Consider the following 27296-nt stretch of genomic DNA (forward strand, 5'->3'; position numbering starts at 1 on the left):
ATATATCCCCATCCTGGTTTATGTTCACAACATAGGCTTATCCTGGTATGTGTCCACATCATAGCCTCACCTTGGTATAGGTCCACATCATGTTCCCATTCTTGTAAATGTCCACAACATGGCCCCATCTTGGTATATACCCAAAGCATGGCCCTATACTGGTACATATGATCTCCATCATGCCACACACAGTAAAAAAAAAGAAGAAAAAAAAAACAATTATGCTCACCTTCTCTCTGGTCCTCTGATGCTGATGCTGATGCAGCACATGAGGTCACTTCCATGCGTGGCCACTTACACCAGCATCAGCTGCCGACATATTCGCTGCTCCACATGCCCGGGATTATCATCATAGGGAGCAGTGAATATTCATATTCTTTAATAGATGTTCACGTGATCGCCCAGCCGCTGCAGAAAGCCAATGCTGGGTGATCACGTGTACTTCGATTAAAGAACCTGATCTTGTAGGGACATTATGAGCACATTCAGCAGCACAGAAAAAAAGAAAAGGTAGATTCATCAATTAAGATATCACGATTCTAGGAAGGTAACAGCATCATTGCCCATCACAATATTTTTCTTCAAATGATTTTCTAACTTGTCACAGCATTCTATGTACAGTGGAGACAAAAAGTAATTAGTCAGCCACCAATTGTGGAAGTTCTCCCACATAAAAAGATGAGAGAGGCCTGTAATTTACATCATAGGTAGACCACAACTATGAGAGGCAAAATGAGAAAACAAATCCACAAAATTAATTTGTATGATTTGGCAAGATTTTTTGGCAAACTATGGTGGAAAATAAGTATTTGGTCAATAACAAAAGTTAATCTCAATATTTTGTTATATATCCTTTGTTGGCAATGGCAGAGTTCAAACGTTTTCTGTAAGTCTTCATAAGGTTGGCACACACTGTTGGTGGTATGTTGGCCCATTCCTCCATGCAGATCTCCTCTAGAGCAGTGATGTTTTGGGCATGTTACTGGGCAACACAGACTTTCAACTCCCTTGAAAGGTTTTCTATGGGGTTGAGATCTGGCTAGGCCACTCCAGGACCTTCATATGCTTCTTTCAAACCCCCTCCTTCGCTGCCCTGTCGGTGTGCTTGGGATCATTATCATGCTGAAATATCCAACCACGATTCATTTTCAATGCACTTGGTGATGTAAAGTTTACAATCAAAATCTCATGATACATGGCCCAATTCATTTTTTTATGTACACAAATCAGTCGTCCTGGTCCCTTTGCAGAGAAACAGCCCCAAAGCATGATGTTGCCACCCCATGCTTCACAGTAGGTATGGTGTTGATTGGATGCAACTGAGCATTCTGTCTCCTCCAAACACGATGAGTTGTGTTTCTACTAAACAGTTCTACTTTGGTTTCATCAGACCATACGACATTCTCCCAACACTCTTCTGTATAATCCAAATGCTCTCTAGCAAACTTCAGACGGACCCGGATATGTACTGGCTTAAGCAGGAGAACATGTCTGGCACTCCAGGATCTGAGTCCCTGGCGGCATAGTGTGTTACTGATAGTAGCCTTTGTTACGGTGGTCCCAGCTCTATGCAGGGAATTCACTAGGTCCCCCCATGTGGTTCTGGGATTTTTGCTCACTGTTCTTGTGATCATTTTGACCCCGCGGGGTGAGATCTTGCGTGAAGCCCCAGATTGAGGGAGATTATCAGATGACCTTGTATGTCTTCCATTTTCTTATTATTGCTCCCACAGTTGATTTCATCACACCAAGCTGTTTGCCTATTGCAGATTCAGTCTTTCCAGCCTGTGGCAGGGCTACAATTTTGTTTCTGGTGTCCTTCGACAGCTATTTGGTCTTCACCATAGTGGAGTTTAGAGTGTGACTGTTTGAGGTTTTGGACAGGTGTCTTTTACACTGATAACAAGTTCAAACAGGTGCCATTACTATAGCTAATGAGTGGAGGACAGAGGAGCCTCTTAAAGAAAACGTTACAGGTCTGTGAGAGCCAGAAATCTTGCATGTTTTTAGGTGACTAAATACTTATTTTCCACCATAATTTGCAAAAAAAATCTTGCCAAATCAGACAAGGTGATTTTCTGGATTTGTTTTCTCATTTTGTCTGTCATAGTTGAGGTCTAACTATGATGTCAATTACAGTAACTCTAGACTGTGCTCTCTCTTTCAAGCCACACGTCCAAGACCTGCCGCCTCCAACTCAAAAATATTTCCCGGATTCGTACATCCCAAATAGCTGCAAAAACCCTAGTGCATCCCCTTATTATCTCCTGCCTGGACTATTGCAACCTCCTCCTCTGTGGCCTCTCTTCTAACGGTCTATCACCCCTACAATAACTTCTAAACTATGCTGACAATCCACCTGTCCCCCCACTACTCCCTGACGTCTCCTCTCTGCCAATCCCTTCACTGGCTTCCCATTGCCCAACGACTCCAGTTCAAAACCCTAACCATGACCTACAAAGCCATCCAGAACCTGTCCTCTCCCTACATCTGTGACCTAGTCTCCCGGTACTTACCCGCACGTAATCTTCGATCCTCACAAGATCTCCTTCTCTACTCCCCTCTTATCTCCTCTTCCCACCATCGCATCCAAGATTTCTCCCCTGCATCCCCCATACTCTAGATTGCCCTGCCTCAACGTATCAGGCTCTCGTTTACCTTGACAGGCTTCAAAAGGAATCTGAAGACCCACCTCTTCCGACAAGCCTACAACCTGCAGTAACCCTCAAGTCTGATATAGAGCCGCACGACTATCTCTACCTATATCTACAGTATCTTCACCCATCCCTTGTAGACTGTGAGCCCTCGCAGACAGGATCCTCTCTCCTCCTGTACAAGTCTGTACCTTGTTTTGTTTATGATTATTGTACTTCTCCCTACTATGTGTACCCCTTTTCACATGTAAAGGGCCATGAAATAAATGGTGCTATAATAATAATAATAATAATAATAATAATCATCATCATTTTAAGTGGGAGAACTTGCACAATTGGTGGCTGACTAAATACTTTTTTTCCCCACTGTACACTGTTATTTGCTTTTGCAGCAGGGAATGGTCAGCATCTTATTAATCCAGGGGAAGAGGATCCTCCAGGTTGTAAGCTCTATAGAAGGGCTTTCAGAACCCAAATTAAAGGGGTGGTTCACCCATATTTTTTATTGTCTAGATCAATATTATATTGAGAAACAATGTTTCTCTCAAATACCTTATGTTGGCAACAGTACCTGTGAGAGGCGCTATTGCAGACCGCTGTTCCCCGCTCCGTGACCCCCGGGCTCTGTGACCTTGGGGATCCGGTGACGTCACGTCAAGTTCATGACACCGCGGCGGGCCGCAGTGTCCGTGAGTGACTGGGTATTGGGCGGCGTTTCACCGCTCATCACAGCCCATCAGCTCCCTCCTCACTCACAGCAAAGCAGTGCAAGCAAAAGACACGCTGAGCTGTGACAAGCGGTGAAACACCGCCCACAGCTCAGTGAGTCAGGAAGACTGGGGCTGGCCGCAGGGATGTGATGTGTCCGGGACTAAACATGACGTCACTGGATCCCCGAGATCACGGAGCCCGGGGGTCACAGAGTGGAGAACAGCGGTCCACAATAGCGCCTCTCACAGGCACTATTGCCAACATAAGGTATTTGAGAGAAACATTGTTTCTCAATATAATATCGATCTAGACAATAAAAAATATGGGTGAACCACCCCTTTAATTTGAACAATTCTGGGTAGAAGACAATGTTGTGATCTAGCGGCATAATGGTTATCACACAATTATGATATGTCTGGACAACACCACTGATAAAGCAGCCACAGCCGGTGACTGAGAAGAATCTGTGACTTCTCTGTATTTAGTGGTCACTACTCACCTGGGTAGTCATATGTAGGAATCTCCTCTTTACACCGCTCATCACCCCTCACATATGTCTCTGTAGTATTAATATGGGTCAGGTCTTCCCCCTGAAACAAATATTGTAAAAGTTACAGACAGATGGAGAAGTCCCATCTATGATCAGCTCTAATCCTGTCATCTCCACCGTTCTCATTACACAAGTATAAAACATATAATACTGGTGGATAAAACAAGACTGAGCACAAGACCTTCACAGCCGTCTACACATCGTAGGGAGATTTCATGACACCTTCTCTCCATCTACCTGATGGTCCTGAGGAACATAGGGATCTTCTTGTTTACAGTTCTGTGGAAGAAGAGGATGGGGACATCTCTCTGGTGTTGTCCTCTTACTGGATAGAACTGGAGGAAACACATACAGGGACTGAATTAATTCTTTACATACAGATATAGGCGGTGTGTATTTAGTCCTGTCTATTACCTGGTGATGTGAGGGACTGGGGAACCTCTATCATCACGTCCTTGTACAGATCTTTGTGTCCTTCTAAATACTCCCACTCCTCCATGGAGAAACAGACGGCGACATCCTGACACCTTATTGAAACCTGACACATACAATGATACCGTCATCCCCTGATCCCTTTATAGCGTTACTGTATAATGTCCCAGCATTCTCAGCAGTGTCACCTCTCCAGTCAGCAGCTCAATTATCTTGTAGGTGAGTTCTAGGATCTTCTGGTCATTGATGTCCTCATGTATCGGGGGGTGAGGTGGAGGCCCCGTGATTGGGCTCCGGGTTCTTCCCCATCCCTCAGATACAGGGGCCTGACAGCGCTCACTAGAGGTCTTCTTTACTACTGTGTAATCCTGGTTATGGAGAGACACATTAATAAATCTTACTAAAGACATTTCCAGAGTCCTCACCTCTCCAGTTCTGTCCATCTGTTATTCCCATAGATAAGAATGATGGAATGTGACGTCATCAGAATCTCTCACCTCTCCAGTAAGCCGGAAGAGGATCTCTAGGGTGAGGTGGAATATCCTCTCTGCCATCTTGTCCCTGTCCTCGTACAGAGATTTGGGTCCTTCTAAATACTCCCACTCCTCCATGGAGAAATAGATGGTGACATCCTGACACCTTAAAGAAACCTGACACATACAATAATACAGTGATCCTCCGAACCCTTCATAGTGTTACTGTGTCGCCCTGGGCAAGCCAGGGGACACGAGTAACAACACCACCACACCCCCACACTCCAGGTAGGCACACCTGCTAACCAGAAATCCTTGTTGCCTTCCTCCAGAGGTTGATGATGCACACCAGGGGGTGGGCCAGGCGGTTGGCTCCGCCCACCGAGGAGCTCACAACACTGGAGGCAGGAAGTTTCAGGCAGTCTAGTCAGGGAGGAGGAAGTGGAAGGAGTGAGGAGTAGCCCAGGCAGGGGCTAGAGTAAACAACCAAGAAGTGAAAGTGGAGGAAAGAAAAGGAGTAAAGAAGGAAAGAAAGCCTGAGAGCCCAGCTGTGTGTAGGGCTAGAACAGCAAGGTCAGCGACGGCGGTGACTGTTTGGAGGGGGACAGTTTGGAAGTTCCTGGAAGGACCCCGTTGGCTGTGTGCCCGGTGGTCTGGAGCAGTGTTCCGAAGGACAGTCAGCACCAGGGCAGGGGCCTCTCAGACCCCGGCAAGGCTAGGAGTCGCCGAATTTGCCAAATCCGTCAGTGACGGGGACGCAGATCCCCCAGCAACCAAGTCCCGATTGACGGCAACAGCCCGACCATTACCGGGGAGACACCGCCACCGCCAAGGCACAAGTTTCCCCAGGGCCAGCGCCTGCGGGCAAAGTGTAGGGCTCCTCCGGCCCAGATTGCAGCCGGGGAGCGGGTAACCGGAGGGAATCCACCGCTACCATCAGACAACATAGGTGCAAGGAAGAGTAACGTCACCGTCACCTATCGGGAGTGCAGGTGCAGCTGTCTGTGGGACCGTCCTACCAGCCGTTGGTTTACCGTACAAACTGTGTCCGTGTGTCAGGCTGAGTGAGTACCATAGTGCCGCAAGGCACAGTGCTGCCCCCGCGCCCCTGCGCCCTCCAGGCCCTACACTTCACATCTCATCACCGGGCCCCGGGATCACCAACCCCTACCCACGGAGGGGCAACACAACACCTGGCTGCTCCGCATCACCATCCCCGGGACCCCCACACTGAGCAGCGGTGGTGCAATCACCACAACCGTGGGTGGCGTCACGAACTATAACAATCCCCACACCCAACAAACACCCCCCTTTCACTCACGGGCGAGGAGTGTCGCTCGAGACACCCCGGGATCCGGCCCACGGCTCGAGCCACCAGGAGCAGCTGCCGGACCCGAGCAGAAGGGGTGAGCGCGGTGTGCTGACACCCTCCTCCCCGCCCGCGACAACTTGGCGTCACGAACAGGATCTTACCGCTCTGCCGTCAGGTAGAGGTGCGCCTTGTTACCGCCGGAGGCATCCGGCAGAAAAATTTCAGAAGCCGCCATCTTTGGCGCGAAAAGTTCCCGCTCGAGCGTCTTCTCGAGCAGTAGAAGCGCGAAGGCCAAAACCCCGCCCCGAGAGAGGAGGGGCCGAAAAGAGCTAAGGGGGACGAAATGGCGGCTGGCCGCATGTAAGCGCGGCTATGGAAGCAGGGATGCCAGGACCCTGCGGCCATTTACTGGTTCCTGGAAGAGGCCGCTGCTAAAGATGCTGAGTCCGACCAACAACACCGTGGTCCCCGCGCCTGGCATGGCGGCGTGGGTGGAAGTCCGGACCGTCCAGCTAAGCAGCCGTCTGCAGGTCCACAGGCAGCTCCTCCTGGAGGAGCGGGAGGCCGACATGGCGGACGTGGTGGCTGCTATGCGGAGATGCGAGGTGGAGGAAGATTTGGAGGAACGGGTAAGAGACCCACGTCCCTGTATTCCCGAGGGATCGGCCGCTGCGGCTGAGGGGCCCGGCCTACCCCCGTTCACCCTGCTGCCTCCCCCGCTACCCGCGTTAGCTGCTGCTGCCCCGCTACTAGGCCCGCTACCACCACCACCGGTAGCGGTACCCTGCCAATCCGCCCCGGCGGACCGACCTGCAGCAGAAGTTCATGACCACCCTGACCCGCTTCTATGGAAGAAGCCAAAGGCTGAGCCCGTCAGCAAAGATGCACCGGAGGCACGGCGGGGATGCAGCTGCCAGGAGGCAGAGGAGGCCATGTCACAGCGGGGTCCCTCATTACTGAAGGTGCCGGTCGTAGCCGACACAGAGGGACTCTGGCTGGGTCCGTCCCCCGCACACGCTGAACCGGAGCAAACAGAAAGTACTCCCGGCTGGGAGCGGCGGCAACAGCAGCTGCGCAGGGAGATCGATGCCCGAGAGGGGCATAGAGCGGATGTGCATGCCCGCATGAATATGGAAGAAGATCGCCTGCAGCTAGCTACCATCGGGGTCCAGAGCGGTGCACCATGTGAAGGTGGCACTAGAGCCCCACGAGTGAGAATGGACTGTTGAGCCGAAAAAGGTAGCGGAATGCCGCTGCACAGTCCCCGTTGGGACCACCAGTCAGCATGTTTACAAGTTTGTTTGTTAAGTTTGAAAGTTTGAAATGATGAAAATGAAAATGACCGAGTACTTCACCTGATTCACCGTGTGATTTGCAACCGGCTGGAGCCGGCACCGTTGTCCCCGTAGGGACCATTTAAGTTTATTTGCATGGGAACTATCCATGGACAAGCCCGTGAACTCTGCAGGGCACCACAAACGTTAGTGGCTTGTAAATATGTTGGGTACCGTTACCGTTTCCGCAATACCGCCTCCGGAGAGGCAGGTTGGAGGGAGGGCCCTGAGCAGAGCAGGCTAGGGCCCAGCCACCAAAGAACCGGTGGCCACCCTCTGGAGGGGAAGGACAGATCCCGCTCGGGTGACTTGTGCTGGACTGTGGGTAAAGGGATGCTGCCTGGGTTTTAGGGGCAGCATCAGGGCCAGGTTGCTTGGGTGGGAGAGAGCGGAAACCGTGACCGTACACCGTTGCAACTTTTAAGTAAATGTGCCTCCCGTTTGGGAAGAGTTTATGATTAAAAATGTTATTGATGTTTGCTTAACCCTTGTTATCCCCTTTTACAGAAAAATAAAACCGGTGTAGGACGGCAGCCCGCGGACGGTCTGCATTTTGCTAAGGGGGAATGTGTCGCCCTGGGCAAGCCAGGGGACACGAGTAACAACACCACCACACCCCCACACTCCAGGTAGGCACACCTGCTAACCAGAAATCCTTGTTGCCTTCCTCCAGAGGTTGATGATGCACACCAGGGGGTGGGCCAGGCGGTTGGCTCCGCCCACCGAGGAGCTCACAACACTGGAGGCAGGAAGTTTCAGGCAGTCTAGTCAGGGAGGAGGAAGTGGAAGGAGTGAGGAGTAGCCCAGGCAGGGGCTAGAGTAAACAACCAAGAAGTGAAAGTGGAGGAAAGAAAAGGAGTAAAGAAGGAAAGAAAGCCTGAGAGCCCAGCTGTGTGTAGGGCTAGAACAGCAAGGTCAGCGACGGCGGTGACTGTTTGGAGGGGGACAGTTTGGAAGTTCCTGGAAGGACCCCGTTGGCTGTGTGCCCGGTGGTCTGGAGCAGTGTTCCGAAGGACAGTCAGCACCAGGGCAGGGGCCTCTCGGACCCCGGCAAGGCTAGGAGTCGCCGAATTTGCCAAATCCGTCAGTGACGGGGACGCAGATCCCCCAGCAACCAAGTCCCGATTGACGGCAACAGCCCGACCATTACCGGGGAGACACCGCCACCGCCAAGGCACAAGTTTCCCCAGGGCCAGCGCCTGCGGGCAAAGTGTAGGGCTCCTCCGGCCCAGATTGCAGCCGGGGAGCGGGTAACCGGAGGGAATCCACCGCTACCATCAGACAACATAGGTGCAAGGAAGAGTAACGTCACCGTCACCTATCGGGAGTGCAGGTGCAGCCGTCTGTGGGACCGTCCTACCAGCCGTTGGTTTACCGTACAAACTGTGTCCGTGTGTCAGGCTGAGTGAGTACCATAGTGCCGCAAGGCACAGCGCTGCCCCCGCGCCCCTGCGCCCTCCAGGCCCTACACTTCACATCTCATCACCGGGCCCCGGGATCACCAACCCCTACCCACGGAGGGGCAACACAACACCTGGCTGCTCCGCATCACCATCCCCGGGACCCCCACACTGAGCAGCGGTGGTGCAATCACCACAACCGTGGGTGGCGTCACGAACTATAACAATCCCCACACCCAACAAACACCCCCCTTTCACTCACGGGCGAGGAGTGTCGCTCGAGACACCCCGGGATCCGGCCCACGGCTCGAGCCACCAGGAGCAGCTGCCGGACCCGAGCAGAAGGGGTGAGCGCGGTGTGCTGACACCCTCCTCCCCGCCCGCGACATTACTGTGTAATTTCCCAGCATTCCCAGCACTGTCACCTCTCCAGTCAGCAGCTCAATCATCTTGTAGGCGAGTTCTAGGATCTTCTGGTCATTCATGTCCTCATGTATCGGGGGGTGAAGTGAAGGCCCCGTGATTCGGCTCAGGAGTCTTCCCCATCCCTCAGACACAGGGTCCTGACAGCGCTCACTAGAGGTCTTCTTCACTACTGTATAATCCTGGTTATGGAGAGACACAGTAAGAAATCTCACTACAGACATTTCCAGAGTCCTCACCTCTCCAGTTCTGTCCATCTGTTATTCCCATAGATAAGAATGATGTAATGTGACATCATCAGACTCTCTCACCTCTCCAGTAAGCCGGAAAAGGATCTCTAGGGTGAGCTGTAATATCCTCTCCACTATCTTGTCCCTGTCCATATCCATCCTTGAGAAGTAAATCAGAAAAATTCTCTAAATATAGAAAATTCCCACTGAGGGGGATCAGATATTGTAGGGACCTGAATGGGGAGAAGATAATGATGTACCATCATAAAGAATCCACTGTAATAATACAATTACTGGAGATAATAAAGGGAAACATATGAGGATATATACGTTAAGATTAAGAGTATCAAACACACCGCAGGCCTGTGGCCACCTTGATAATCACGGCCTGTGCAGGAGGACGCTGCATTCAGTGCTTTATTTCAGATGACTGACTTGCAGGCGCTGCGTAGAGACAAGTTCTGTGCACAGGTAGTCCACTGACAGCTGCTGTCCAATCAGAGTCAAGCAACTGATGTCATACGCATCAGCTGCTGCCTCTGATTGGTCGGCGGCTGCCATTGAAATAGCTGTGCACAGAGCTTGTCTCTATGCAGTGCCTACAAATCAGTTATCTGAAATAAAGTGCTGAATGCGATTGCCCCCCTGCACCGGCTGTAATCATCAAGGGGGCTGCGGGCAGCAAGAAGCAGGAAAGAAGACACTGTGGAACACAAGATAGGTGAGAAAAATTGTTTGTTTTTTTTTGTGTGTGTCTGTGTGTGTATATGTGTGAAGGATGGCACAGTAGGTGACACTTCTAAAGGATGAGGCATTGCTACAAGAAGAGGACCAGGAAAGGGAACATCACTACAAGAAGAACACCAGCACGGGCACATTACTAAAAGGGGACAATGATGGGCACATTACTACATGATGGGGACAAGGATGGGCACATTACTACAGGATGGGGCAAGGATAGATATATTACTACAGGATTGGGCAAGGATGGGCACATTACTACAGGATGGGGCACAATGATGGGCACATTTCTACAGGATGGGGCAATGATGACCACATTACTACAGGATGGGGACAAGAATGAGCACATTACTACAGGATGGGGACAAGGATGAGCACATTACTGCAGGATGAGGCAAAGATAGGCACATTGCTAGAGGATGGGGACAAGGATGAGCACATTACTACAGGATGGGGACAAGAATGAGCACATTACTACAGGATGGGGACAAGGATGGGACACATTACTACAGAATAGCGAACATGATGGGGATATTGCTACGCGATGGGGACAATGATGGGGCACATTACTTCAAGAGGACAAGGATGGACACATTTCTACAGAATTAGACCAAGATGAGACACATTTCTACAAGAAGTGGAACAGGATGGGGGACATTACTAAAAGATGTGGACCAGGATGGGAACATTACTACAAGATGTTGGCCAAAATTACTATATGGTACTAATTATAAGACTTTATTATTTACAAGAAGGGGATAAAAAAATAAAGTAGGATTTATTTATTTTACCATTAAAAATGCTTTTTTTTTTAATATATATATATATTTTTATATATATATATGTATATATTGTGAGGCAGTGACAGGGGTAATATTTGAAGACCGCTATGTGTCCCCCAGAATGTGTCTGGAAACCCTCTGAGTTTGCTATAGCTATTACTGGGAGTATAGCACAAAGGGTAACAGGGAGACAGATCCCTCCTCCCAGTCCAGGTTTTGTAGCCATCCTCATGTCCGGCATTTTCGTTTAAATCATGCAGAGCACAGCAGGGTGTGTCTCAGTTGAGAGCCAGGCTTGGTGAAGCTAACACATGCTGTGTGAGCTGGGCTGGCTCTGTGTGGAGTGAACACAGGCCAAGAGTGTGAGCCTAGGAGAACCTTACACAGATCCCTGCGGTTAACGGTGTCCTAAGATAACAAGACTTTTTGATGCAAAGAATTTGTCTATATGCACCGGCTGTGATCCGGAAGAGACTTTGACAGTGGGAAATTGGATCTATTTATGCTGCAACAATAAATAGACTATTGGTGTGAACACGCTGCTGCCTCACTGCCTCACGTTTTTGCCCAAGCAACGCTGCTACCTCACATTATGGTGGAGAATGCGGGCATGGCAGCCTGGTTGCTAAGGGCAATGGCCTAAGAGGTACTTACCCGGAAGAAAAAAAAAAAAAATTTACTGACTGTTTGCGGTGGATCGGCGGGTCCACGAAGCTTACAGGCGTTGCAGCCTGGTTGCTAGGGGCAACAACCCAGTTTTCACATGTTTATGATCAAGCCTGCAAAGTTACAGTTTAACTCAGCAGCCACTATGGAGGATCTTGTAAAGCAGCTGGCCCAGTCTACTGCTCAACTACAGCAGGCTTTTGCACAAACCAGTGCACAACAGCAACAGGCTAATGCTCAGCAGCAACAGGCTAATGCTCAGCAGCAACAAACCAATGTCCAGCTCCAGCGGGCGTTAGTTCAGCAACAGGAGACAAACAGCTTGTTGACTAAGCAGCTTTCTGCTCTGCGAGAAGCGCTCCCGGCGGTAACTCCAGGTCATCCAGTCCTTCCAGCGGCCCAGGACAGAGTAAGGGCGGCACTTACGAAGATGAGTGCAGAGGATGACCCAGAAGCCTTTCTCTCCGTGTTTGAGAGGACCGCTGAGCGAGAGAAATTGTCTATCGACCGTTGGACTGATGTCGTGGCCCCGTTCTTGGTAGGTGAACCCCAAAAAGCCTACCTGGATCTCAGCACGGAGGATGCCAAGGACTATGGCACACTGAAAGGTGAGATCCTTGCACGAATGGGGGTTAACACTTATCTCCGGGCCCAACGAGTGAATCAGTGGTCCTTTGAGGAGGGAAAACCTGCACGCTCACAGGCCCATGTCTTACTGGACCTTGTAAAAAAATGGCTGCAGCCGGAGACCTTGAACCCCGGACAAATGATTGAGCGGGTGGTGATTGAACGGTTTGTGCGGACTTTGCCAGCCCCCATTCAACGGTGGGTGGGACAGGGGGACCCCGGTACCCTAGACCAGCTAGTGAATTTGGTGGAACGCTACACAGCTACCCAGGAGTTGGTCCGGGACTCTGCTTCACGGCGGGCACTCCGTAGGGATACGCCCCCTTCACAGTTGGTAAAAGACTCCCGTCCCTCCTCGGGTGCTGCCCCGTCTTCAGCCCTGGCAGAGAGTAAACCCCAGACTAAGGTCAGCCGGAGTCCCGGTTCCCCAAAGTCAGACACCCGAAACAGGGACACCTCTGCTGTTATGTGCTGGCGGTGCCATCAGCTCGGGCATGTGATGGCACAGTGCCCACTCACATCAGAACCCATGGACTGCCGGTACGCTCGCCGGGTATCAATGTATGCCCATACTGTTTGTACCGTAAGCACTGTTACTATGGGGGAGGAGCCCCATCTCTGCAAAGTACGTGTTAATGGCTATACAGCAGAGGCTTTGTTGGACTCAGGAAGTGTAGTGACTCTTGTACATGCCTCCTTGGTCTCCGGGGAAAACCCTACGGGACATAAAGTAGGGGTACTTTGTATTCATGGAGACCTACGTGAATACCCTATGGAAAGGGTCACCATTGCTACCTCGTGTGGAGAGGTTCAACATGAAGTGGGGGTGATGAAAAGACTTCCATATGCTGTTATTTTGGGAAGAGACTTGCCCCTGTTCTGGACATTATGTGGGAGGCGACCTAGCCCTCCGAGGTGTATGATTGAACCAGGCCCTGAGCCGGACGATCCCGACTCAGGGATACCTGCCGTAGAGGTCACCAGTATGGGTCTGCCAGGTTCCCCCTAGAGGTAATGACAGGAGAGGTTGAGCCACCCGAGGCAATCCCGGAGTTGAACGTGTCTCCAGATAATTTCGGAACAGCACAGCTCCGGGACCCCACATTGGCTCCTGGACGTGGAAATGTACAGGTAATTGATGGGGTACCCCAGCGGCCTGGTGCCAGGCTGGAAACTCCCTACATGGCTCTAAAGCGAGAGTTGCTCTATCGGGTTGATACAATCCGGGGGGAAATAGTGGAACAGTTGGTAGTCCCTCAGCCGTACCGCCGTCAGACCTTGGAATTGGCTCATAACCACCTAATGAGTGGGCACCTAGGTGAAGAGAAAACGCGGGAACGCATGTTTCAGCGGTTTTACTGGCCAGGGGTCGGCGCAGAAATTAAGAGGTTCTGTGAGTCCTGCCCAGTTTGTCAGTTGACCGCACCAACGCACCGTTTCCGTAGTCCTCTGATACCTTTACCCATTATAGAGGTGCCTTTTGAGCGGATTGCTATGGATCTGATCGGACCCATTGTAAAATCAGCCCGTGGTCACCAGCACATCCTGGTAGTGATGGATTACGCGACACGTTATCCGGAGGCCATTCCACTACGTCACACCTCGGCGAGGCTTATTGCTCGGGAGTTGTTTGCTATGTTCTGTCGCGTGGGGTTACCCAAAGAAATCCTGACCGATCAGGGCACTCCCTTTATGTCTAAAATTACAAAGGAACTGTGCAAACTCCTCCAGATCAAGCAGCTACGCACGTCAGTGTACCATCCCCAGACTGATGGTCTAGTGGAACGTTTTAATAAAACTCTGAAGGCTATGTTGAAAAAGGTGGTCTCCAAAGAGGGGAAAGATTGGGACATGTTATTGCCCTATTTAATGTTCGCTATCCGCGAGGTCCCACAATCTTCCACCGGGTTCTCGCCATTTGAGTTACTGTATGGCAGACATCCGCGGGGACTGCTGGATATAGTTAAGGAAACTTGGGAACAGGAGCCCACCCCTCACAAAAGCACAGTGGAATACGTTATGGGTATGCAGGATCGTATCACGGCAATAATGCCCATTGTTAAAGAGCATTTGCTGGATGCTCAGGCAGCCCAAAGTACTCAGTATAATAGAAAGGCCTCCATCAGGTCTTTTAAACCGGGAGATCGTGTCTTAGTCCTAATACCTACTGCAGAAAGTAAGTTCTTAGCCAAATGGCAAGGTCCCTATGAGATCCGGGAGAAAGTGGGGGAAGTAAACTATAAGGTGTATCAGCCAGGTAGAAGAAAACCAGAGCAAATCTACCATGTAAACCTGCTGAAGGCATGGAAAGACAGGGAATGTATGGTGGCTGACGTAACGTTGGACCTAACCTTTTCAGGTGCCTTGACAACAACAAAGGAGGAGTCCCCTGATGATGAATTGGGAGTGAGGATAGGGGATTCTCTCTCAAAACAGCAGAGACGGGAGTCTCGGAGCTTAGTGCAGCGGAATACGGATGTGTTCTCAAGCCTACCAGGCCGAACAACCGTAATCCACCATGATATTGTCACCGAGCCTCAAGTAAGGGTACGCCTGAGGCCATACCGGGTACCAGAGGCTCGTAGGCAAGCCATTGCGGAGGAGGTAAAAAAGATGCTCCAACTAGGGGTTATTGAAAAATCCACGAGCGAATGGGCCAGTCCCATTGTGCTGATCCCGAAACCAGACGGTTCTTTAAGATTCTGTAATGACTTCCGAAAGTTAAATGAGGTTTCGAAATTTGATATGTATCCCATGCCCAGGGTCGACGAGCTGATAGAGAGACTGGGACGGGCCCAGTACTTCACGACTCTCGATCTCACTAAAGGTTACTGGCAGGTGCCGCTGACAGAGGCGGCAAAAGAAAAGACCGCTTTTGTCACGCCAGGGGGGCTCTATCACTATGTCGTCTTGCCATTTGGTTTACATGGGGCTCCGGCCACGTTTCAGAGATTAATGGACATAGTGTTAGAACCCCATCAACCATATGCCTCCGCATATTTGGATGACATCATCATCTATAGCAGTGACTGGAGCACCCACTTATCTCAGGTACAAGCGGTAGTGGATTCGCTCAGAGCTGCTGGTCTGACGGCGAATCCAAGCAAATGTGCTATGGGTCTCAAAGAAGCCCGTTACTTGGGGTATGTGATAGGCAAAGGGGTTATCAAGCCACAAGTAAACAAAATCGAAGCCATTCAAAACTGGCCTCGTCCCCTTACCACAAAACAGGTAAGAGCCTTTCTGGGTATAATGGGGTATTACCGACGATTCATACCCAATTTTACTGGAAGGTCGGCGCCTTTGTCCGATCTTTTAAAAGGGAAGAAGTCGGTCATGGTCCACTGGAATACACAAGCAGAGGAAGCCTTTCAGGTGCTAAAGGTAGTCCTATGTGGTCAGCCTGTCCTTGTCAACCCTGACTTTCAAAAGGAGTTTATAGTACAGGCAGATGCCTCTGAGGTGGGTCTGGGTGCAGTTCTGTCCCAGGAGGTAGATGGAGAAGAGCACCCGGTCACCTATTTGAGTAGAAAACTCACCCCGGCAGAGAAGAACTATAGCATAGTGGAGAAGGAGTGCCTGGCCATAAAATGGGCTCTGGAATCCCTACGCTACTACCTGCTGGGGCGACACTTTCGCCTGGTGACAGACCACTCCCCTTTGGTCTGGATGAGGAATGCTAAGGAGAGAAATGCTAGAGTCACCAGGTGGTTTCTCTCCTTGCAGAACTTTCACTTTTCTGTGGAACACCGGGCTGGTAGGTTGCAGGGCAATGCGGATGCCCTGTCCAGAGGTCCCTGTATGTTGGCAAAAGTTCAACCCCGTCCGTTTGAACTGAGGGGGGGGATATGTGAGGCAGTGACAGGGGTAATATTTGAAGACCGCTATGTGTCCCCCAGAATGTGTCTGGAAACCCTCTGAGTTTGCTATAGCTATTACTGGGAGTATAGCACAAAGGGTAACAGGGAGACAGATCCCTCCTCCCAGTCCAGGTTTTGTAGCAATCCTCATGTCCGGCATTTTCGTTTAAATCATGCAGAGCACAGCAGGGTGTGTCTCAGTTGAGAGCCAGGCTTGGTGAAGCTAACACATGCTGTGTGAGCTGGGCTGGCTCTGTGTGGAGTGAACACAGGCCAAGAGTGTGAGCCTAGGAGAACCTTACACAGATCCCTGCGGTTAACGGGGTCCTAAGGTAACAAGACTTTTTGATGCAAAGAATTTGTCTATATGCACCGGCTGTGATCCGGAAGAGACTTTGACAGTGGGAAATTGGATCTATTTATGCTGCAACAATAAATAGACTGTTGGTGTGAACACGCTGCTGCCTCACTGCCTCACGTTTTTGCCCAAGCAACGCTGCTACCTCACTATATATATATATATATATATATATATATATATATATTTATATGAACAAAAAAGTGCATGCTTGTTATAATAAGCAAGCGAAAAATGTTCAAAAACAGTGATTCACAGGTGTATAAAAAAAATAATGGTACCACTAAAAATGTCACTTGGCCTTGCAAAGAATGCGACCCCCAAATTAACTTTTTTTCTATTTGCAGCCCATATACCCAGCCGAGTTGAGACCCCTGGTGTAGGTGTAGATGATTTATTCTCTCGTGTCTCATACAGACTGGAACATAAGTTAAATTACTGACTAAGACATCTCCTCCATGCTCCCAATCACTGGCTAGCTTGGCCACTGCTCCAGCAACTGAATGGCTGTAGGAATCAGAAGTTCTATGGGACAGGCCAGGAAATACAGAGACTGGCGGGACACCCAAGCAGCGATGGTATTTTTATTATTTCACAACATTTTGTTTACGCTACCTTGCAAAGCTCCCATACACATGGGAGCTGAAACCTCTCATTTCAGGGGGAATTAGTTTACTAACATATGTGATGGTCTCAAGACAGATGATGTCAGATGAACGAAGGATGTGTCATGCTGAAATTCAGAAGTTGATTTGTTTTTTCTTCGTGGAGATTATCCTTTGCTAGAGGAACCTGCCAATTGGTCTCTCATGGAGACCACAGTAAATCCTGGCTGAGTAGAACAGTTGTCTGTGCCTTAAAGGGAAGGTGTTGTCCAAAAAAAAAAAAAATTTCAATACCTGAAAATATGTAAAGTATTAATGTTTTAATGTTTTGTTTAAATATTATTATTTGTTTTTAATTGAGCAAAGTAAAAAAAATGAAAAAGTTTGATATTTTCTACTCTTAAACACTAGGGGGAGCAGCTGCTGAAATCCTACTGCAGAACTACTATAGAACTAGCTCACATTACAACTGCAGTAAAAGTGGGCAGAATCTGTTCTCCTGTGTGTGATGTCACTGCTCCCCCTCCCAATCTGGGTGTTTCCAAAAGGATAGGGGAAGATGAAGTTTAGGATCACAGTGCGGAGCCATTTTGTTGGTGACCACAAATGTCTAAAGTGTCACCAAGGACAGCTGCATAGTATTCCCCACATGGTGCTCTGCACGCCTCAGTCCAACAATGCTCTGCCGCATGCACGCCTACCCGCAATATTCTGCCACAAGCATGCCCCCAATGCTCTGCCACATGCATGCCCGCTATGCTCTGCCACACACACGCACACACACAATGCTCTGCCACATGCACACGCGCAATGCTCTGTCACATATATGCCCGCAATGCTCTGCCACACGCACACACACTGCTCTGCCACACGCCTGCATACACACAATGCTCTGCCACACGTACGCCCGCAATGCTCTGCATGACCCATGCCCAGATGCAATGCTCTGCCACACACATGCACACAATGCTCTGCCACACGCATGCCCGCAATGCTCCGTCACACGCCTGCCTGCAATGCTCTGCCACACCAACGCACAGATGCCCGCCCGCAATATTCTGCATGCATGCACTACCGCATCCAATGTTCTGCATGCCCACACGCAATGCTCTGCATGGACGCACGCCCACACGTATTGTTCTGCATGCATGCACGCCTACAATGCTCTGCATGCACGCACGCATTGCTCTGTATGTATGCACGCAATGCTCTGCATGCACGCACCCCCACATGCAATGCTCTGCCACACGTATGCACGCCCACAATGCTCTGCCACACATACACCAGCTATGCTCTGCCACATATACGCCAGCAATGCTCTGCCACATACACACACAATGCTCTGCCACATATACATGCACGCAATCCTGTGCCACACACATGCCCACACACAATCCTCAGCCACATGCATGCCCACAATGCTCTGCCACATGCATGCACACAGTGTGTGTGTGTGTGTGTCAAGTGTGTATATACTGTGTGTGTGACCGAGCACCCAGCATGGGGGGTATGGAGCCAGTGTGTGTGTATACAACATACCTTGTATTGTGTGTATATACGGTGTGTGTGACCGAGCTGCATGAGGGCGGCAGAACCAGTGTGTGTATATATACTACATACCGTGTGTACTGTTTGTATATATACTGTGTGTGTGACCGAGCAGCATGAGGGAGGCGGAGCCAGTGTGTGTATATACTATATACTGTGTGTACTGTGTGTGAATATACTGTGTGTGTGACCGAGCAGCATGAAAACAGCGGAACCAGTGTGTATACACTATATACTGTGTGTACTGTGTGTATATGCTGTGTGTGTGACCGAGCACGCACCATGAGGGTGGCTGCGGCAAGGAGAGTGGGGGTTGGAGAGTAGTGGCGGCGCAGGGAGGGGAGAGCAGGGGGGGCTATTGGAGATGGTATTGGCGGGAGAGGGGCACCGGTACTCACACAGGCCGAATGGGTGACAGGGGAAAAGTGCAGCATACAACATATGCTGTGAGCTGCACAAAGATGGCGCCGATCTCCTCCCTCTGCTGTGATCTGGACAGCCCAGGGGGCGCGTCCATTTCACAGCAGACGCCTTCTCTATGTTACAGTATAGGGTCAGAGTCCGACAAAGGTCTTCTATGCCCAGGGGGCTGCCATAAAGGAGGTGAGTAACTGTCGTTACAAATACCAAATCCATGATGGCAGCCCCAGTGCTTCAGTAAAACTAGAATTAAATAAAAAGTAACTAAACAGTGAGTTTAATTTTGTATTAAACATACTTGATTTCATAATCACTATTATTAATACAAAAATAAAAAACGCGACTCCTTCCCTTTAACCCCTTAACGACCCATGACGTACTAGATACGTCATGGATCGTTTTCCGGTAAGCCCCGCCCCCTGCCGCCGGCGGGCGGCGGCGATCGGCGCACATATCAGCTGTTATCAACAGCTGATATGTGTGCCTGCTAGCCGCGGGTGGAATCGCTTCCACCCGCGGCCATTAACCCCTTACATTTCGCTGCCAAAGTCTTGGCAGCGATATGTATATGGGCGCCGCCATTACAGTGACTTACCCCGCCCCCGCCGGAAGTCACGTGACATGATCACGTGACTTTCGGCGGTTGCCATGGTAGCACAGGGTCATGTGATGACGCCTGTGGCTAACATGAGTCACTTCCTCTCAATGCCGGAATACAGCCGGCATTGAAAGTGAAGCAGCAAATCTGCAGTTCTCAGCTCTGTAGCTGAGATCTGCAGATAGTGCAAAGCGATCAGATTGCTGATCGCAATAGCCCCCTAGGGGGACTAGTAAAATAAAAAAAAAAGTAAAAAAAAAAGTTTTAAAAAATTAAAAAAAAATAAAAAAACCTAAAAGTTCAAATAACCCCCCTTTCACCCCATTGAAAATTAAAGGGTTAAAAAAATAAAAAATACACACATACTTGGTATCGCCACGTTCAGAAATGCCCGATCTATCAAAATATAAAATCAATGAATCTGATCAGTAAACGGCGTAGCGGCAAAAAAATTCCAAACGCCAAAATTACGTTTTTTGGTCGCCGCAAATTTTGCGCAAAATGCAATAACAGGCGATCAAAACGTAGCATCTGCGCAAAAATGGTACCGTTAAGAACGTCAGGTCAAGACGCAAAAAATAAGCCATCACTGAGCCTCAGATCCTGAAAAATGAGAACGCTACGGGTTTTGGAAAATGGCGCAAAACGTGCGCCACGTTTTTCGGACAAGCTTGTGAATTTTTTTTAACTCCTTAGATACAAGTAAACCTATACATGTTTGGTGTCTACAAACTCGCACCGACCTGAGGCATCATACCCACACATCAGTTTTACCATATAGTGAACACGGTGAATAAAATATCCCAAAAACTATTGTACAATCCCAGTTTTTTTCCAAATTTTCCGCACTTGGAATTTTTTTGCCATTTTCCAGTACACTATATGGTAAAACTTATGGTTTCATTTAAAAGTACAACTCGTCCCGCAAAAAACAAGCCCTCATATGGCAAGATTGATGGAAAAATAAAAAAGTTACGCCTCTCGGAAGAAGGGGAGCAAAAAACAAAAACGCAAAAACGGAAAGTGCCCGGGGGCTGAAGGGGTTAAGTAGCTAGTGCCTCTCAGCGATAGGCTGAGAGGCACTTCCAGGAAATGACATGCCTGCCCTTTCAGAGCCATGCTCACACATGGAGGACCAGAGGCGTCTCTGCTAGGGAGAGAAAGAGCAGTGCAAGGCTGCCAATGCTACAATAACTTTGTAATCCCCCCCAAAAAAAGATGGACACACAAGAAAAATATTTTTACACTACCCGAAACTTTCCCACATTTACCATATTATTTAAAAAAATATAAAAAAAATGTGGCACCACTGTAGTCCACAGAATCAGTCACAGTCCAAACAAGGATATCTGAAAAAAAAAACCCCACAAACATACATAGAGAAATAAAACAAGACTTTTGTCATGATTGACTCCTGGCTCAGCTGGAGCTGAGCCTTTTTTTTAGTTTCCCTTCTGATGCAAGTCACGTTAGGGGTTAATCCTTTCTGCCTCGTTCTGGAGATCAGGCTGCTTTATTAGGGCACTGTTTCTCTTGGACTTCGCCAGTGATACTTCTGGCTCTGCTGTGTTTCTGCTCTTGAGTGACCTGTTGTCTGCCCTGCCCACTCCTGACCTCCGTGTTCACCTGACCTGTTAACCTCCTCTGTTGTCTGTTTCCATCAGTGTCTCTCCCGCTGTTTCCCTGTTCGTTCCTTTTCTGTTTACCTTTATTCTGTCTTGTCTTCCCACTCCCCCCTCGCTTCTAGGCTCTGATTTCCTGGCTACTGACTATTTGCTTCCCTCCGACTACGTTTAGACTTTGCCCTTGTGTACTTACAAGACCTCATGTTGTGACACGGCTTTCTGACGATTCTACTGCCATCTGGTGGGCTTGACTAGTATTACCTCTGCTAGGGAATTATTCCCTGCTCATACGTTTCCTCTACTTTTACGCCCCCTAGTGGTTTACCAGCTAACTACCTTCTCAGATTGTTTCAGGAATCCTCTCAGTCCCACATTACTGCGCTGTACTGCTATTGTACATCTTAGAGTACAGCGTGACATTATCACTGGCCCTTACATTTTTACCCCTATGGATCCGTTACGTATCCTTACGGATCAGATGTCTAATTTGACTCAAATGATCCAGGACTTATCCATTGAGCATAGAGCCCTAGCCTCTTCCCATACTCAACTCCAGGGGGAGCTTGCTGCTGCAGTAAAGGCTTTCCAGGGTTCCATGACTCAATCACAGCCCGGTCCCGTAGATGTATCATTCTATTCTCCAGAACCCACGGTCATGCTCCCGGATAAGTTTTCCGGAGAGAAGGAGAGGTTTCACACGTTTCGGGAGAGCTGTAAATTACTTTTTTCTCTTAGACCCCATTCCTCTGGGGATGATAGTCAGCGGGTGGGGATAATAATTTCCTTGCTTAGGGAGGGACCTCAGACTTGGGCCTTTTCTTTACCTCCGACAGCCCCTGAGCATATGTCTGTGGATAGGTTTTTTGACACCCTAGGACTTATTTATGATGAACCGGACCGGGTCATGGTGGCAGAGGATAGGATCATGGGTCTCTCTCAGGGTAGACGCACTGCAGAGTGGTATTGTTCTGAGTTCAGGCAGTGGTGTACGACGGTTTCCTGGAATGATTCTGCTCTGAGATGCCAGTTTAGGAGAGGGCTCTCTGATCATCTCAAGGACGCTCTGGCCCTTCATCCTCCACCCAGTTTTTTGGAGGAGGCCATGACCCAGGCAGTACGGATGGATCGGAGGTTGCGGGAGAGAGGAGTGACCCTGCGGGAAACCTCATTATGCCCGGTCAAAGCTGAGGTTGTTTCACTTGCGGAGCCCATGGAGGTCAGTGCCACAGATTCCAAGGAGAAGGAGAGGAGACGACGACGGGAGTGGAAATTGTGTTTCTACTGTGGAAGTCCGGGACATTGGAGGAAGGACTGTCCTACCTGTCCTCCTGCTACCAAACCGTCGGGAAACGCTTAGGTCTGGGTGATGTTCGAGGAGGTCACCCAGACCCTCAGGTACCCTTTTCCTCTTTCCAAAAAATTTTGCTTGAGGTGGAACTTGTAATAGGAGACTATTGTATTCCAGCCTCTGCTTTCGTGGACTGTGGTTCCTCCATGAACTTCATTGACTCCAGTCTGGTTTCCAAAGCTAAGATAGGGACAGTTAGGCTAGAGACTCCGGTTCACATTATTGCTATTGATAGGACACCATTGTCACGAAATGTGGTTGAATTTGTCTGTGAGGAATTTTTGCTTAAAGTGGTTTCCCTTAATCAGGAACTTATTTCATGTTATATTATGGATATTCTCCCTGCGGGACTGGTGCTGGGATTCCCCTGGTTGCACATGCATAATCCTGTAATTAACTGGGACTCTCGCGATATTGTTAAATGGGGTCCTAAATGTTCTAATGGTTATCTTATCACTGTTCAGGTGTCTTCAACTAATCTGGAGGGTATTCCGGAGTACCTGAAGGACTTTGGAGACGTGTTCTCTGAAAAAGAGGCTGAGGTCCTGCCACCCCACCGTCCTTACGATTGTGCTATTAACCTGGTTCCAGGTGCCAAATTACCCAAGGCCCGTTTGTATAATCTTTCTGGCCCGGAACGCACTGCCATGAAAAACTACATATCCGATAGTTTACGTAAGGGACACATCCGTCCTTCTGTTTCGCCTGTTGCTGCTGGGTTCTTCTTTTGTTAAGAAGAAGGATGGTGGCCTACGCCCTTGCCTCGATTTTCGGGAACTTAATAAGATCACGGTGAGAAATACCTATCCACTTCCACTCATCCCGGACCTCTATAATCAGTTATCTGGAGCTAAATGGTTCTCCAAGCTTGATCTCAGGGGAGCCTATAACCTCATTCGCATTCAGGAAGGGGATGAGTGGAAAACAGCATTCCTTACCTCAGAGGGCCTTTTTGAAAACTTGGTCATGCCTTTCGGCCTTACTAATGCTCCTGTTTCAGAATTTTATGAATGATATTTTCTCTGAATTTATTGGCCGTTTTATGGTTGTGTACCTAGATGATATTCTTGTCTTCTCGTCCAACAAAGAGTCTCATATTGATCATATAAGTACAATACTTCATAGGTTACGGGAGAATTCCCTATTTGCTAAACCTGAAAAATGTACTTTTTGTGTCCAAGAAATCACCTTTCTAGGTTTTATTCTGTCTGCTGATGGTTTTCGGATGGATCCCAGAAAAGTACAAGCCATTTATAATTGGGTGCAACCCAGAGACCTCAAGGGTCTGCAGCGTTTTCTGGGTTTTGCCAATTATTACAGGAAATTTATTAAAGGGTTTTCTCAAGTGGTCAAGCCACTCACGGATCTCACCCGCAAGGGGGCTGATCTTAGGGAGTGGTCACCGCAGGCAATAGACGCATTTCTGAGGTTAAAGAAATGTTTTATGACTGCTCCTGTACTTGTTCAACCTGACCTCTCTCAGCCGTTTATTGTGGAGGTTGATGCTTCAGAGGTGAGTGTGGGGGCGGTGCTCTCCCAAGGACCCGCTACTTTAACTAATTTAAGACCGTGTGCCTTCTTCTCCAAAAAATTTTCTTCTGCTGAGAAGAATTATGATGTGGGGCATCGAGAGTTGTTGGCCATAAAGTTGGCCTTCGAAGAATGGAGGCATTTTTTGGAGGGGGCTGTTCATCGGATCACTGTTATTACGGACCATAAAAACCTGTCTTACATCGAGTCTGCTAAACAGTTGACTCCTAGACAGGCTAGGTGGTCACTTTTTTTTTCCCGTTTTCACTTTTCCATTACTTTTCAGCCCGGTTCTAAGAATGTTAAGGCGGATGCGTTATCTCGCAGTTTGGATCCGTTTTCGCCTCCCGAACCTCCTTCCTCCATTCTTCCTCATGGGGTAGTCGTTGCTGTTTTATCCTCCGGATTGGAGGCTGAGATTTGTGTTGCACAGGCATTGGCCCCTCCTTCATTGCCCAATGCCAAATTGTTTGTTCCTGTCTAGTTTCGATTACGGGTTCTCCAGGAATTTCATGACTGTGTGCTTGGTGGTCATCCGGGGGTCTCAGCTACTCGTAAGGCTATTGCCAGGTTGTTTTGGTGGCCCTCTATGTACTCCGATGTCGCCGTGTTTGTGACTGCTTGTGATGCGTGTGCACGTGCTAAAGTTCCCCATAACCGGCCGGCCGGGGAATTAGTGCCCTTACCAATTCCAGATAGGCCCTGGACTCATTTGTCCATGGATTTTATCACTAATTTACCTGTTTCCGCTGGCAAGACTGTTGTTTGGGTGGTGGTGGACAGATTCAGCAAACAGGCGCATTTTGTTCCCTTGTCGGGATTACCTAATGCTGAGACTCTGTCCAAATTGTTTATTGAACAGGTGGTTAGATTGATGGCATCCCTGTTAACATTGTGTCCGACAGGGGGGTTCAGTTTGTTTCCAAATTTTGGAGAGTATTTTGTAGACGGCTGGGAATTGAGTTGTCCTTTTCTTCATCTTACCATCCCGAGACCAATGGGCAGACTGAGAGAACTAATCAGTCATTGGAACAAATTCTGCGGTGTCTGGCTACGTCTCAGCAGGACGATTGGTGTTCCTCACTGCCTATGGCTGAGTTTGCTTTCAATAACCAGGCCCATCAGTCCACGGGTACTACTCCATTTTTTTGTAACTATGATTACCATCCCCATTTTGGTGAATTTTCCAGACTTGATTCTGGGTGTCCTGGGGCTGATTCTGCAGTTCAGCAGTTGGAGGAGGTATGGAGGGAGGTCCGGCATAATGTTGAAGTGGCTTTAGGGCAGCAAAAGCGCTCTGCTGACAAGAGACGATCGGTAGGATTTAATTTTCAGGTGGGGAATAAAGTTTGGTTGTCTACCAAAAACATTTGTCTGAGAATTCCTTCCACTAAGTTGGGTCCAAAATTTATTGGTCCGTATGAGATCATCGAGATTGTCAACCCAGTGGCTTTTCGTCTGCGGTTACCGCAGTCCTTTCGCATTTCTAATGTGTTTCACAAATCTCTGCTCAAGCCTTTTGTTCCTTCTGTTTCCGAGTGTCCTCATCCCCCTCCTCCCGTTTCGGTGGTTGGTCAGATGGAACATGAGATTGAGCGCATCATCGATTCTCGGCGGGTCCGTAGTTTGCTTCAGTACTTGGTATATTGGAGGGGTTACGGACCGGAGGAGCGATCCTGGGTTCCGGCACAATCTGTCCATGCTGACCGACTTACTCGTGCCTTTCATAGAAGGTTTCCTGGGAAACCTGGGGGTCCGGAGGCCCCCCCTTGAGCAGGGGGTACTGTCATGATTGACTCCTGGCTCAGCTAGAGCTGAGCCTTTTTTTTAGTTTCACTTCTGATGCAAGTCACGTTAGGGGTTAATCCTTTCTGCCTCGTTCTGGAGGTCAGGCTGCTTTATTAGGGCAGAGTTTCTCTTGGACTTCGCCAGTGATACTTCTGGCTCTGCTGTGTTCTGCTCTTGAGTGACCTGTTATCTGCCCTGCCCCCTCCTGACCTCCATGTTCACCTGACCTGTTAACCTCATCTGTTGTCTGTTTCCATCAGTGTCTCTCCTGCTGTCTTCCCTCTTCGTTCCTTATCTGTTTACTTTTATTCTGTCTTGTCTTCCCACTCCCCCTCGCTTCTAGGCTCTGATTTCCCGGCTACTGACTATTTACTTCCCTCCGACTATGTTTAGACTTTGCCCTTGTGTACTTACAAGACCTCATGTTGTGACACGGCTTTCTGACGATTCTACTGCCATCTGATGGGGTTGTCTAGTATTACCTCTGCTAGGGAATTCCCTGCTCATACGTTTCCTCTACTTTTACGCCCCCTAGTGGTTTACCAGCTAACTACCTTCTCAGATAGTTTCAGGAATCCTCTCAGTCCCACATTACTGCGCTGTACTGCTATTGTACATCTTAGAGTACAGCGTGACAACTTTATTCAAAAGTAAAAAAAAAAAACCCAGCTAGTCAGACGTAGTAGAGGGATTCAGACAAACAAAGTCTAGCATCATTCTGATATTCTATAGACTTTGCTTACAGGCACTTCTGGGTCACGCTGTGTGGCGCCCCTGCGGCTCCAGTCCCCACAGAGTATTGCACCTTATTTTAGGTGCGGTATTCACCTCGGGTAAGGAGGGAGTTAATCACCGGTGTTCCATATTCACACTTTACCTTTACAGCTTATGAGCCTTCTCACTGGGGAGCTGTGCTAGGGTAGGTAGGGGGTTGGCCATCACGAAGCATGGGAATTTCCCGGTCACTAGGACAACCACCTGGGGGGCGGGTTCCACTTGGGGTAGAAGTAGGAGCAACTTCACACAATCACCAGTCAGTCTACCCAGAACTTCAGTTCTGGGACACGACACCATCTTCTCTTCATTTTTTTCTTCTAGTGGCCTAGGCTCGGAGCAGAACGCTCAGCCCAGGTTTCTCACTACTGGAAGGGCAACTCTTACAAAGAACATTTTCCAAACACCGGTGACTTCTTCCAACTTATCCGAGGTCGACGGAGCCCATCACAGCAACTGGGCTACTTAAAGAACAGTGAGTAAAGACACCTGGAACCGCAGCAGCCG

At 49.1% G+C, this 27296-nt stretch overlaps 1 protein-coding gene across 1 annotated transcript in view; it reads right to left on the reverse strand.

The window, feature by feature from the left end:
- LOC142312229 (uncharacterized) overlaps window positions 1–27296 on the reverse strand; it is an 84540-nt gene that overhangs the window by 41765 nt on the left and 15479 nt on the right. The window contains exons 2-8 of the mRNA XM_075351137.1: window positions 9601–9752; window positions 9292–9471; window positions 4845–4997; window positions 4536–4715; window positions 4330–4453; window positions 4153–4250; window positions 3865–3955 (exon numbers count right to left, since the gene is read on the reverse strand). Of these exons, the coding sequence (XP_075207252.1) occupies window positions 3865–3955; window positions 4153–4250; window positions 4330–4453; window positions 4536–4715; window positions 4845–4997; window positions 9292–9471; window positions 9601–9678 (904 nt within the window). The 5' untranslated portion in view covers window positions 9679–9752. The remainder of the gene's footprint in view (window positions 1–3864; window positions 3956–4152; window positions 4251–4329; window positions 4454–4535; window positions 4716–4844; window positions 4998–9291; window positions 9472–9600; window positions 9753–27296) is intronic.

Source organism: Anomaloglossus baeobatrachus, chromosome 5 (genome assembly GCF_048569485.1).
Source record: "Anomaloglossus baeobatrachus isolate aAnoBae1 chromosome 5, aAnoBae1.hap1, whole genome shotgun sequence".
In the NCBI taxonomy this organism is placed as follows: domain Eukaryota; kingdom Metazoa; phylum Chordata; class Amphibia; order Anura; family Aromobatidae; genus Anomaloglossus; species Anomaloglossus baeobatrachus.